We start from the raw sequence: 12,571 nt of genomic DNA, 5'->3' as shown, positions 1-12,571 counted from the left end.
TAAGTAGCAAATAGGTATGGTTAAAACAGTTTCAATATTCATTTGATGAATTTAAAAAGATGCTCTGGTAAATGTACTGATCAATATATCAGAAGAGAAGATATAAAGAAAAAAGAACAGCCATATGAATTTTTTTTTCTCATATATATTTAAATTAATTAGTTGCAGCAGCTTTCCTCAATTTGTTTCACTGAGATACGAGATGAACTTTCAGTAATGAGAAATGCTCCAGAAGTAGTGGACATTAATTTAACAATTGTCTCTGCAATCAATACTGATCACTGAGATGAGATGGTTAATTAAGGCCTGGTTTTCTGGATATGATGATGAGCAGAATTATAGAAATAGTTTTTTTTTTCCTCAATGCAAAAGCAGACCCCAAATTAAGTTGGCCGAAAAAGATGCATGGTGTGGGTTGCATCATGCTCTGTTGAGAAAAGCGACTCTTTCGGGGTTCAAAAGTACAGGATTACTTGATTAACATATTTTTAGCTTCTTGGTGAAAGCTGGAAGGACGAAGGATCCACGTTAATTTGTGAGTATGTTGGCATTTGTGAAGTCTGATATAAAAATAAAATTGCAACAGTTTCTATTTCTATTTCGATTTATTTTATGAGAACCTACTTCTGGTCTATGTACTTGTTGAATGAATATTAAACAGCTTGTTTGGTCGATTAATAAATCCTTCTAATTACATTTACACCACTAAAATTCAAAAAGAAAAAGAGTTTGAAAAGATCGGGATCGTCCCTTTCCTGTAAAATAATTGCATGTTGTTTTACGCATGTCATATACAAAATGATTCAATGCATGAACCTTTCCCTTTAAACACTCTTCGACCATCAAATCCATAAATTGCAGAGGGCTCCTGATGATTACGTATAAGTGAAAAAGGCTTCATCTCAAAGCCGCCGACTGCTCCAACGGCCCATTACTATGTAATTTCCATTTACCATTCTGCCAAAACCAACAAATAAATACATAGACGGTGTGGGCGGAGGGAGGCTGGCTTTTGAGGGATGATTCAAGACACAAGTGTCTCTGTTCCAAAAGTTACGTTATCCATACATTACAACTACAGAAAACAACATTTGAGTTTCTTCTTTGACCGAGGGCATGTTGCGCACCTCCTTAGTCCATTTTAGGCATTCAAGTGACAGAACAGAACAAACATACATACATGGAACTGAACAAACCAAAATATAAAAAAGCATAGGGCCTCCCCTCAAACACACACACTCGCACACCTAAGCTTCGTTTAGCCCATGGCATACTTCTGGGTCCAGCTCCTTGCAGTTGTCTCATACTTGTTCCTGTCCGTCTTATACATGTGAGCAATCTCTGGCACCAATGGATCATCTGGATTTGGGTCCGTCAGCAAAGAACAGATTGATAGCAATACCTAAAAGAACAAAATCATTTATAAAAATTTTAACCAATTATAAAGATGAAGCAGACAGGTTGCAATCGAAAAGGTTGATACTCCAAACAAAAATTTGTATCCCAAAAGAAATGACTACAAAGTGAGTTTTCATTTTACGTATTGAGTTGGATTCTACCACTTCTGCTTTACTAGAAATGGTAATCACTCATCAGAGGTTTGGATTCGGGGATTCATTTTTCAAGTTGATCAGGTTTGTGTTCAGGTTGTTAACTTTTCAATATTAGGCTTTGGCCTCGATGGGGGTGCTCATTCAGGTTGGATCCATTTTTGCCAACCCTTGATGATCCAAATATATGAGAGGAGATTCAAACAGGAATATCAGATATTTAGAGGACAATCACCTTGGAAATTGTTAGTGCAGGACTCCACTGCTCCTTCAAGATGTCTAGGCAAATGCTTCCATTGCTGTTAATATTGGGGTGGAATACTTTTGTTCTAAATGCCACCTGCAAAATCCATTTATCATATGGAAAACATTAGAGAGAGAAGGAAGTAATACACACTCTATGTGACTCCTAGCTTTAATAACTTTGTCTTAAGCAACTTAAATTCTTACAATACGTTTGGGCAGCCAAATATTAAAAAAAAAAAAATCTACCAATCCAGAGCAACGCCAGTTTTCATTTTTACGTATATTTCTACCACTTCAAGCTTTTGAGAATATTTGTGGCCTATTAATAGCACTCTGAGTTTTCATGTAATTTAATTTTCATTTTAATCTTTTAGACCAGCATTTGGAAAACAAGAAGCATTTCAAGTAACGTGACAATGAAGGCTTCAATTATGCCCATTAAAGCGTCTCTCACTCTTCGATAGGGCATATATTATCAACTACCCCTATATCCAACAAAGTATGAAACATGTAATCCTAAAAGGAAAATCTAATAAAAGCACAATCCTTAATTTCTTCAAAAATTTGATAAAAGAAAGGAGATGAGAGACAGAAAAGAGTGGGGAAGGACATTTTAAATAGTGCAACTATGCAACTGGATTATGGAGGTAGCTGTCCAACAAAGAATAAAAGTGAATGATCAAAGTCTTAAAGCATTGAAACAACAGAGAAATTTTGTATGCACTTGCAAATATCAGAGTAAAAAACCAGCCTCTAAGGTAAACAAAAATTACATATAAAAAGCACCTTGGGAGGCTTAAAGGGATAATCTGGAGGAAAATGAATGGTCACTAGGAAAACACCCCCAGCATAAGGACTGTCTGGAGGACCCATGATTGTTGCCTGCCAATGAAACATGTCTTCGGCAACAGGACCTGCAACATTGTCAGATAAACAATAGGTACCATATAAGTAAAAAGTTCAATGACACTCCTTGAGAACTTGTACATAGAAGAAAATGCCAAAAAACATAAGCACAAAAATCATAAGAAAACATGTAAGATTTTATCTTGTTATCTATCAATATCATCATGGAGATAAAAAATTCAGTATGCAATATCTAACAATATGCAAATTGGTAATCTAATCACTTTGCTCACCTAGAAACTATATAAAGTGAGTATTTTGCCCAGCTTATGAAAGAGCTCTTTTACTACAAAAGCAGAAGCCAAATGTTTGGCTTTCAAAATTTTCAAATTTTTAGCTTATGTGGGATGTAGATTTGAGTTTTTAGACTTAAGTTATAAATCAAAACTTCTTCAAGAAGTGCTAATTTTAATAACAAGTATTTAATGAATTTTTTTACATTCTCATGTTACTCTTCAATAATTCACAAAATTATAAGGAGAATGTAAAAAATATATGAAAAAAAAATTATAATTTTGAGACTATTCAAAATTATTTAATAAAATATTTTGTTTTTCATTTATTAAAAATATATAAAAATAATATAAAACAGTTTTCAACAATTTACCACACTTCTGTATTCAGTGTATCAAATGCTATTTTAGCTGCTCTTTATAGCACTTTTAAAACAACTCTACATTTTTATGGAAGCTCCAGCCGAACCAAACAGTCCCAAATTTTCATACAATGAGAAACTACTTTTCTACCATTCAGTCACAATTCTTAGCTACTCTGAAGAGCACATATAACAAAACAGTTAACAAAAAGCGTTGGAATCCCTAGGAAGGTATACCCAATCAACTAGACAACAGACCCTGTTTAGCACAAGAGTTCATCAACTTGATGTGCAATCCAGAAATTAAGACAATTGCAATTGACTATGGTCATAAACTACATAGCAAAAAGAGGTTGCAGCACTTTTAAGAATTTCCTTCCTACTTTACCTTATCATACCTACCTAACTTGGACATATCATATACAAAAAGGGTCTGAGGATCAGCTGACATAATAATAAATATCAAACTTTGTCATTATCTTTCATCTTATTATTATCCCAAAAGGGGATAGAAAACATCAACCATGGGAAAATGAATCTTTCCCTTTCATTCTACTATTCTGTCTTTGAAGCGGAAAACTTTCCAATGTTAAATTCCAAAGTAAAAGACTTCAATCAGTAAGGTCATCACATGATGAATTGCTATCATTATCATTAATATCTAGGGCGTTAAGTCAAAGATCTTTGTCAACATGAACCAAAAACATATTAGGACAATATATACTGTACAATTGTCAAACATAACCTATAGTTAACCTATAGTTTAGACATGTCATAATCTATGACCAAATATGAAAAATGAGGACCACTACCAGTTCAACATACATTTAATTCATAAAAGTTTCATTCAAACATACTGAAATGCTAAAACGCTTTTACATATGCTTTTAACATTTTACAATTATATTGGTCTTTTTTTTCGACTACAATTGTATTGGTCTTTAAAAGAAAACAATTGGCCAAACCAACAAGCTTGTTTGAGGCAAAAACACAATCTCAGCTCAGCTGTCCTTTTCTATATGTCATCAACAAACACGAAATTTACAATTATTTATAAATAATCGCACAAATATTAATTTTTTTAACATTTAAAAAAAAAACTGATAATTATATCAAGCAGATCCTTTTTTAATCCTCCATTTAAATCCGAAAACATATATACCTAGAAATCTATCGTCTTATAGGATGATTATAGCAAAAACACATCAATATTTGAAAAAAAAATTATAAAAAACAGCGAAAAGGAAGATTTTATATATATTGATTGTAATACCAGCGCTGCAAGATGTAGGAGGATCCCTTTGTAAATCCTTCAATTCCTTCAAGATCCGCTTGGATGCCATCGCGAAACCTACGATCCATCCACCGTAGATAAGAAAAAATACAAAAAAATACAAAAAAAGAACAATTAAAAGCGAGAGATCGAACCTGAAAAGATGTTTTCTGATCCTCCTTTTCTTTTTTTATTTTTTTGGGGGAGGGGGGATTGAATGGCTGAAGGAACTTTGGGTGGGTAGGAGAGGAAAGATTAGATGGAAGAAAGGAAGAAGAAAGATAGGAGAAAAAATGAGAAGAGAATTTATGATTGAGTGTGGTGGCGGTATTTAAAAACGGCTGGAACGGTCCCTTTAAAGAGTCTCTGATTGGGTTAATATTTAGTCTGTTGTGGGTCCCGTGCTTTGGCGTTCTATTTACGAAAATGCCTAAAGTGGCAACTCTTGTTATTAGCCTGTTTATTCTTCTGGTGTCCTGCCTGGGTTTTTTTTTTTAATTTTATTAAGTCGACGCGAATCTAGGCAAAACGCGTAGTCCATAGTCGTTTGAGGAAAATCTAAATGGCAACCGACGTCGTATTATGCATAAGTGGCTGTCCTGGGGGGGCATAGAGTTCTTGATTGTGATTGGGGCCTTTGAAAGAAGGGGTCGGGGTCCGGTCCCAAAGTCCCCAGTCTGGAACGCGTTTGTCAATTGAGTTGGCTTGGTCTGGTCTGGCGGTCGGGTTTGGGTGTCGTACCCGTGTATTATGTGTAGGAAATACTAAGACCCTGGCCCAACTCCCAAGTCAACAGTTGCAAATCATTAATTTATACACTAAATAGTAACTTTGTTCTTTTCTCTTTTTTTTTTCAATTAACTTTTTTTTTTCTTTTCTTAACCTAATAATTGTTGATTATTTTTATTCAAATAAAAAAGTAGCTTCAAAACAAAGCTATCCAAATGAAAAATTGGTCCAAATTTTTTTTTTTTAATTTAAATCTAAGGCTTTAATATTTTATTTCTTCTAGGCTTCTTTATATGTGAAAATTTTTTTTTGTATTTAAAAGAAAATTTTTACTTGGAAAATTAATTGCAAATTTTAAATAAAATTCTAACTATTGGCCAAAAACAATACAATTCTAATTTTAAAAATATAATAATTAAGTTATATCATTGTTTCAAGAAAAATGATGATGAGATTGCATAAAAGCATACCATCCAATAGTAATAATTTCATACAAAAGTTACCAAAAGCATTTTTATTAAAAAAAAGACCTCAAACTAAAGTTCCAAGAATATCAGACATCGAATTAAAAAAAAAAGAAAAGAATATTTGGACCATTTTCTTTTAGATAAAGGAGATGTTGGACCATGCGGATTGTAAAGCTTGAAATAAAGTAATTTCTAACTTAGTGATAGTATATGACAAATAATATAATTAAGAACCTACATTTCCGACGGCTCAGATTCAATACAGTTTGCGAGAAACTTTTAGAGAGACACCAGATCACGGGCGGACCCCATTAGCGCATGATGCGGATTCCCTGACAAGCACACTTGAACAAAGGTACATTCTCCACCACCACCTCTTTCATTTGTCTCCTCTCTCTCTTTCAATTTCCAAGAGCCAAACAGCGGCCGACGATTCCAATTCGGCCCGGTCGACAATGAATCGATACAAGGTACAACGGCGAGTCCAAATCGACGAATCGGAGACCCCCAAGTACGACGACGATGTACAAGACAAAGAACAACAAGAAGAAAACGGGATGCAGTTGAGACCGTTGGATAGCAATTTGACGGAAGATCAGCCGTTCATGGGAGTCAAAGTCAGACGAAATGCCTCCCTCCGTCGGGAATACAAAGGAGATTACTTGGGTGTCCCCTCCCGCCCCTTCTTAATGAAGATCTTGCAAAAACAAGGTTTCCCTTTCCCTCCCTTCTTTCTTTAAATTATATTTTTAAATAAAATTTACTGCAACAATTAAATATAAAAAAAGTCCTTTCTTTGTGGTATTGTCTATAGTTTATATGAAATGGAAATTGCGGTAGACACTATTGTTCTTTTTTTTTTTTTGTAATTTTTGGTAATGACAATTGAGATTTTCTTAAGAGGGAATATTGTGCTAATGAAACCTGCAGGTGACAAGCAAGTTTTGTTTGCTGATAAAGTTTTGAAGTTCACTTCATCAGGGAAGATGAAACGGCGGATTCTTATGATGACTGATTTTGCAATTTACATTGTTGACCCTGACACCGACGCACTTAAACGCCGGATAGCTTTAGCAGCTGTAGACAAGATGTGTTTGAGTGAATTAAGCGATAATTTCTTCGCCATTATCATTCCAACGGAGTATGATTTACTTATGGCTAGTACTCGCAAAACTGAAATTGTTACTGTCTTGGTTGATGCTACCAAAAGTGCTTCTGAATATGAACTTGAGGTGGTTTTTTCCAATAGGTAAAACAACAGATATTTGTTCAAATGCCATTTTTATGTTTCTTAGTTTGATCGTATGTTTTGGTCTGCGTCATTGCTTTGATTAATTTGTTTTGTTTTGAACCGGTATTTAGGCATTTTTTCAATTAGATTTTACTGACAGTCTTAACTAATGCGGTTAAAGTTATTAAGCAAACATCTTCACTTTCTGGTGTAAGTGGTTGGTTAGGGCTTGTGACTCGGTGTCTTTTATTGGCAATTTCATTATTTTCTTAATATGTGCATTTGCATCTACAAAGGTTTCATGTTAATGGATTCTGTTGAAAATACCTGATACCGATTGCTGAGGGGATCATACCCCAACAAGAATCAGCTTTCTTTGTTGAAGAGGAAATATAGAAGTTATTAGCATATCCACATTAGAAGCTGAGAGGCACAGAGAAAGCCTGCTTTACTAGCAAAGAATGGGAGGCTTTGGCTCTAGAAGATATTAGTTTAAAGAACCTTTACGAAAGCATTAGGCATCTGCTATATTTTTGCTTATAGATTTCATTTCTAGGATTGTGTGACCTAAATCTTAGCAATATCAGGTTTCTCATTGGAGGATAATTTCGAGCATAATGTTAGTTTAGTTACTAAGGAGGTTTCGTTTCTTGCAATTGTATCTTCTTATCTTGCATTTGATGATAACTTTTCCCTGGCTTTAGTAAACATTTATGTGGTTGTTGGTTTCCTTTTATTTAACCTTTGTATCTATTAATCTTATTTGTCATTTTCTTTTGTTAGGTTTGAATACAATGCTTCTGCGGACCTTGTTAAGGAAGTTCAGATTGAGGAAGTTGAGGGTATGTGATATTATGCAATTCACAATTGTGTTATACTGGTTTTATGTGTTACTGAAACAAGATTATTTATGTAAATTTCAGGGGGTGTTAGAACAAAAATTGTGAGAAAGTAGCCAACATATATTTTCCTTGAGTGAGACTTTGTGGTGAATTGCACTCTTTAAAACGTAAAAATGAATGATTCATTGGTATTTTGTGAGGTTCTGCTCAACTTGGAGGCCACCCCCAGAAACATGTGGCTTATTCTTTTACACGTTAATGTATATCATTTGTGATTATTATCTAAAAAATGGTTTTGTATAAATTTTCTCTAGCTTTTCTTTCCCTTGGATTATGGGATTTGATATCCCCGCGCTTGGTAGAAATTGTCACAATAGAAAATGCCTCCTTTCTGTAACTTTATGTCAGTATAATGTTTCTGTAATTCAAGTTTTTGTGTTCTGATCCATGTGGCATTGTTAATGCATTGGGTTTGTTTGGGACAGATGAAAGTTGCATGATGTGCTGCCAACGTGAGTAGGATAATGAAAAAAATTGCAATTGATTTTGATACTTTTTACTGGTTTTTGCTCAATAGGAAAGCGCCAAAATTTGAACCTAGAATTTCGTTCTTTCTTAGTGCTGCCATTTGAACCAAGTCTGAGTGGGCTGCAGATATTTCACACTTTCCCTTAAAGGGGGATAATGGCAATTAAGAATCATAGAGGGGAGGCAAACTGAAGACGAGAAGAAGGATGTTCAAACAGTAACTCGTAAAATGCACTTTTCTTCGTAGTACTCAAACCAAACAATTTTGCATACAGCAACAGAGTTCAGGAGATAAATCCCCATAGGTCGCAGAGGTTAGGCAAGGAGGAACATCTTGAACCAATAAGCTGAATATTTAAGGTATCTTCTCAAATTATTCTTGTAATCAATGAATGTGAACCCAAACCTAAGGGTATATCCAGAAGTCCATTCGAAGTCGTCCAAAAACGCCCACATGTAGTAACCCTTGATGTTAACTCCCTCCCTGCCAAAGAAAAAAAATTACATGAAAAACTGATAAGTATATATTTTATTGCTTCTTAGACCATCAAATTATATAAATAAAACTAAACTTTTGATTTATGAATTGAGCAACATTTTTTTCTAAGTGCTCACTGGATTGCTTTTAAAAGCGATTTCAAGTGGCCATCAAGGGATCTAATCCTGGTACCATCCTTGATCGCTTCTTTTACTGTCAATGAAGCATTATTTGCTTCAGCCACCCCTGTAGAAAACAGCAGGTTATTGCTTTCAACTGCATGAAAAATTAACAACACTAATTAGTTAAGACTGAGGACTCTGGCTGGCTCACCGTTCTCTGTAACGTAAATGGGTGGATTGTTGTACTTCTCCTTTATATATACCATCAGCTCTCTTAGGCCATTTGGATATATGAAAAGCCAGCTCACAACAGTCTGCAAAATTATTGACACCAATAGTTTGCTCATGAAAAAATGGCATATCAGTTCTTCTAAAAGTCTCTTTTCTTTTCTTTTTCTTTTTCTTTTTCTTTTCATAAATGTTGCTTGATAAGACCGATAAAATAGTAGAAATATATATAGTAATGAAGGAGGTATGAGAGAGAAGATAACCAATTACCGGTGTGCCAATTGGAACTCCGTTCTTTTCAGCTGCAAGAACCAAATATATGTCAATGGTAATGCGAGTTTTTATCAAAGATAATACGATGGATTAAAACTTGAAAGTCTTTTGTCCTACTTGTGACATTTGCTCTGCTATCAGTGCCATAGTTGGCATTGTTTGATGGAGGTGCATCTTCTGCATAATTTGCAGTATAGTAATTTACACCAAGAAAATCGATCGACCCTTTTAACATCCTGGACTCAGCTTCAGTGAATTTGGGCAGTCTACTCCCTACCAATGACCGCATGCTCTTTGGATACTCTCCACATATTACTGGATCCACAAACCTACACAAATTTTGCCAGAAAAGAAATGTTCTAAGCATGCAATACAGGGAAAATCTAGTAATGCAGGTAAAACTGTTCTCTACTCACCATCCAAAAAGGAAATCTAGAGCTCTGGAAGCTGCCTTGTGGTCGGCAGTTGTATCAAATTTTGGTATGAACCAATTAGTTATTATGGTAATTCCAATTTTTCCCTTTTGAGATGACTGCACATTCTATCAGCATTAGGATTCTGCTAATCTTGTCTAACATATTCCTTCATTCATTGAAAGCTATACAAACCTGGTACTTGTCCCTGTAGAGTTTGACAGCAGCTGCATGGGAAAGAAGCAAGTGATGGGCCAAGATATAAGGCTCGGTTGGAGAAGTGGAAGCAGAGCCATCGGCACCTCCAATGCTCCACCCATTTGGTTCATTCATAGTCACCCAGTGCTTGACTCGGTCACCAAACGTTTTAAAGCAAAAATCCGCATAATCAACATAGTCATCCCTGTTAAGGAAAAAACACACTTTTTATGTTGAATATGGAAGTAGATTTTATTTGGGAAAATGAAAAAACAACTTACACAATTTTGGGACTTAAAAATCCACCGTAATCATCTTCAAGAGCTTGTGGATGATCGAAATGGAGTAATGTCACAAAGGGCTTTAAACCTGCTCATAATTGAGAAAGTTAAGAGTAAAGACAGTTAGGCACCCTTTGGTTGATTTCCAGTAGCATGAAAGCCAGAGATTAAAGATTGGAATTGGACCATTTGCAAGAAGCTCATCGATGAGGTTGTTGTAAAATTGGACACCTGATGGATTTACTCCTCCACTAAGTGTCCCCTCTGAAAATAGAGAGCATAAATTTTCATGTCAAGTTATCCAAATTGAAACTTTTTAATTAAAATGTGAAGTAGAAACGAACTTACCGGGTAAAATTCTAGACCATGAAATGGAGAATCTGAAGGAATCCAACCCAACTTCTTTCATCAGCTTTATATCCTCCTGCACCATTAAATATTTGTTGGATAATCTTTTTTAATGATAAAAAATATTTTATGAAACATATAAAAGAAAGAAGGACAAACCTTGTAACGATGATAAAAATCAACAGCTACATCTCCCGTACTTCCATCAACGATTCTTTCTGTCATATGCCATCGTTAAATTTTTTGAGTTTATATAAAGATGCGTACAGTATAGTATGTACGAGCACATGTTCATGGACCAATGTTTAAACATTGATTAACTTTTGTGTATAGATACTATTTTTTAATCAACTTTTTTACATATTATTAAATTTTATTAATTAATTTATTGGTTTAAATTTTCAAATTTAATTTCTGTTTAATCAGTTTTAATAAAAAAAAAAATTCTCGAACCTTTACCTAAAAATTCTCACCTAAATTCTCTTTCTTTTAAGTTATCATTATCTCACTATATATTGAAATTGAACCGATGTCTTATCTACTTGTTATCTACTATCAAGCTTATTTTATTTAACCTGACCTTATGATTATATTTACTTCAAGTTTCATTTGTTTTTAGCCGGCTTTAAATGAATTATATTTAGCACATTAGAATGGAGATTATTAATCATATGGTTTGTAGATAGAATATTGAATTTTTAGTTTTAATGATTAAATTTCAATTTTAACAACTTTAAATACAAAAAATTATTATTTATAGCTGACAATTCAATGAGAAGATCAATGGTTTGCATGTTTTCAAAAAAATAATAAAAAAAGAAAGAGAGAATTATCTAACAATTCAATAGGAAAAAGTTACCTATATACTAAAAAAATTAAAAGAAAAACAATAATTAAAAAATATATTTTTTTCAAAGGATAATTAACATATTAATTAAGTAGGCATACATATGTATAATTATAGTAAGGAAAAGCAGAGACCTGGATTTTTTCTAACGAAAGTGTCCCATACACTTGGTCCTTTTCCATCTTCAAGAGCTGCTCCTTCAATCTGCAGTGAAATTAAGTTAGAAAAGACATAAAAAATATTAATTGTATCTTACCTCTCTCAGTTTTCTGCTCTTTTATAGGAATATGATTGACTTACGGATATATATATATATATATATATATACACCTGATTAGCATATATATATATATATATTTATGGCATATATATTAATATATATAGGAGCAGGGAATACCTGGTAAGCAGCTGATCCAGCACCGAAAATGAAACCTGCTGGAAAACGGCTTCTGTTAAAGGGCTTGGAGTAATGGCTTGGTTTTGGTTTTGCCCCATCGGTGGTAGCACCCAAAAGTCCAGCGGCCAGGGCTACCAGGCAGAAGAAGAAATAACTCTGCTTTGCCATGCCTCCCTGTGCACCCAATCCCTCTATCTCTCTATCTATCTATCTATCTATCTATCTATCTATCTATCTATCTATCTATTTATCTATATCATTATATTCCCTTTCACTTATGTATATATAGGAATTTGCAACTATATATACAGTAACATAAGAAATAATCAATGACAACAAGAATTGGTCAAGATTTAAATATTTTTTTCGCCTGCTTTCAGAAACAGGAAGGTAATTTGGTTCCAACTGTAAGATAAATATTGTATTGGGCAAACTCGAATGCATCCAAAGTTTTTGAATGTCGGCAAAACAAGGCGCCGAGACTCTAAAGTCCATTTCCAAAACTCTCCCCCTAATAGACTAAGGCTTCGTTTGGTTGATGCCGGCGCTGGACATACGTCAAATTCTAAAATGGAATATCCATTTTTTTTTTTTACTTTTTTTATCATCTTCTGCCGTG

General features: G+C 34.2%; 3 protein-coding genes across 3 annotated transcripts; 1 reads left to right on the top strand and 2 right to left on the bottom strand.

Moving 5' to 3' along the window:
* Positions 1-1,042: 1,042 nt before the first annotated feature.
* Positions 1,043-4,918, bottom strand: LOC111289447 (ubiquitin-conjugating enzyme E2 10-like). The gene is made up of 5 exons (XM_022880496.2): positions 4,726-4,918; positions 4,571-4,648; positions 2,583-2,710; positions 1,786-1,890; positions 1,043-1,402 (listed from the first exon to the last, which is right to left on the bottom strand). Exons 2-5 carry the CDS (start codon positions 4,638-4,640, stop codon positions 1,259-1,261), a joined length of 447 nt encoding a protein of 148 aa, XP_022736231.1. The 5' UTR covers positions 4,641-4,648; positions 4,726-4,918; the 3' UTR covers positions 1,043-1,258.
* Positions 4,919-6,018: 1,100 nt separating this feature from the next.
* On the top strand, positions 6,019-8,287 carry LOC111289603 (uncharacterized). The gene is made up of 4 exons (XM_022880773.2): positions 6,019-6,477; positions 6,697-7,015; positions 7,781-7,839; positions 7,921-8,287. Exons 1-4 carry the CDS (start codon positions 6,222-6,224, stop codon positions 7,950-7,952), a joined length of 666 nt encoding a protein of 221 aa, XP_022736508.1. The 5' UTR covers positions 6,019-6,221; the 3' UTR covers positions 7,953-8,287.
* Positions 8,288-8,571: 284 nt separating this feature from the next.
* On the bottom strand, positions 8,572-12,258 carry LOC111289602 (vicianin hydrolase-like). Its single transcript, XM_022880772.2, has 13 exons — positions 11,953-12,258; positions 11,690-11,759; positions 10,868-10,926; positions 10,709-10,784; positions 10,547-10,624; positions 10,361-10,448; positions 10,077-10,284; positions 9,885-10,000; positions 9,586-9,797; positions 9,466-9,497; positions 9,179-9,281; positions 8,983-9,091; positions 8,572-8,851 (listed from the first exon to the last, which is right to left on the bottom strand). Exons 1-13 carry the CDS (start codon positions 12,118-12,120, stop codon positions 8,683-8,685), a joined length of 1,488 nt encoding a protein of 495 aa, XP_022736507.2. The 5' UTR covers positions 12,121-12,258; the 3' UTR covers positions 8,572-8,682.
* Between the last annotated feature and the right edge of the window lie 313 nt (positions 12,259-12,571).

This window comes from Durio zibethinus, chromosome 11, assembly GCF_047325235.1.
Source record: "Durio zibethinus cultivar Kanyao isolate XHJ-2024 chromosome 11, ASM4732523v1, whole genome shotgun sequence".
NCBI classification, from domain to species: domain Eukaryota; kingdom Viridiplantae; phylum Streptophyta; class Magnoliopsida; order Malvales; family Malvaceae; genus Durio; species Durio zibethinus.
The sequence above is the reverse complement of the archived record's forward strand: the minus strand, read 5'-3'. Positions and strand labels throughout refer to the sequence as shown.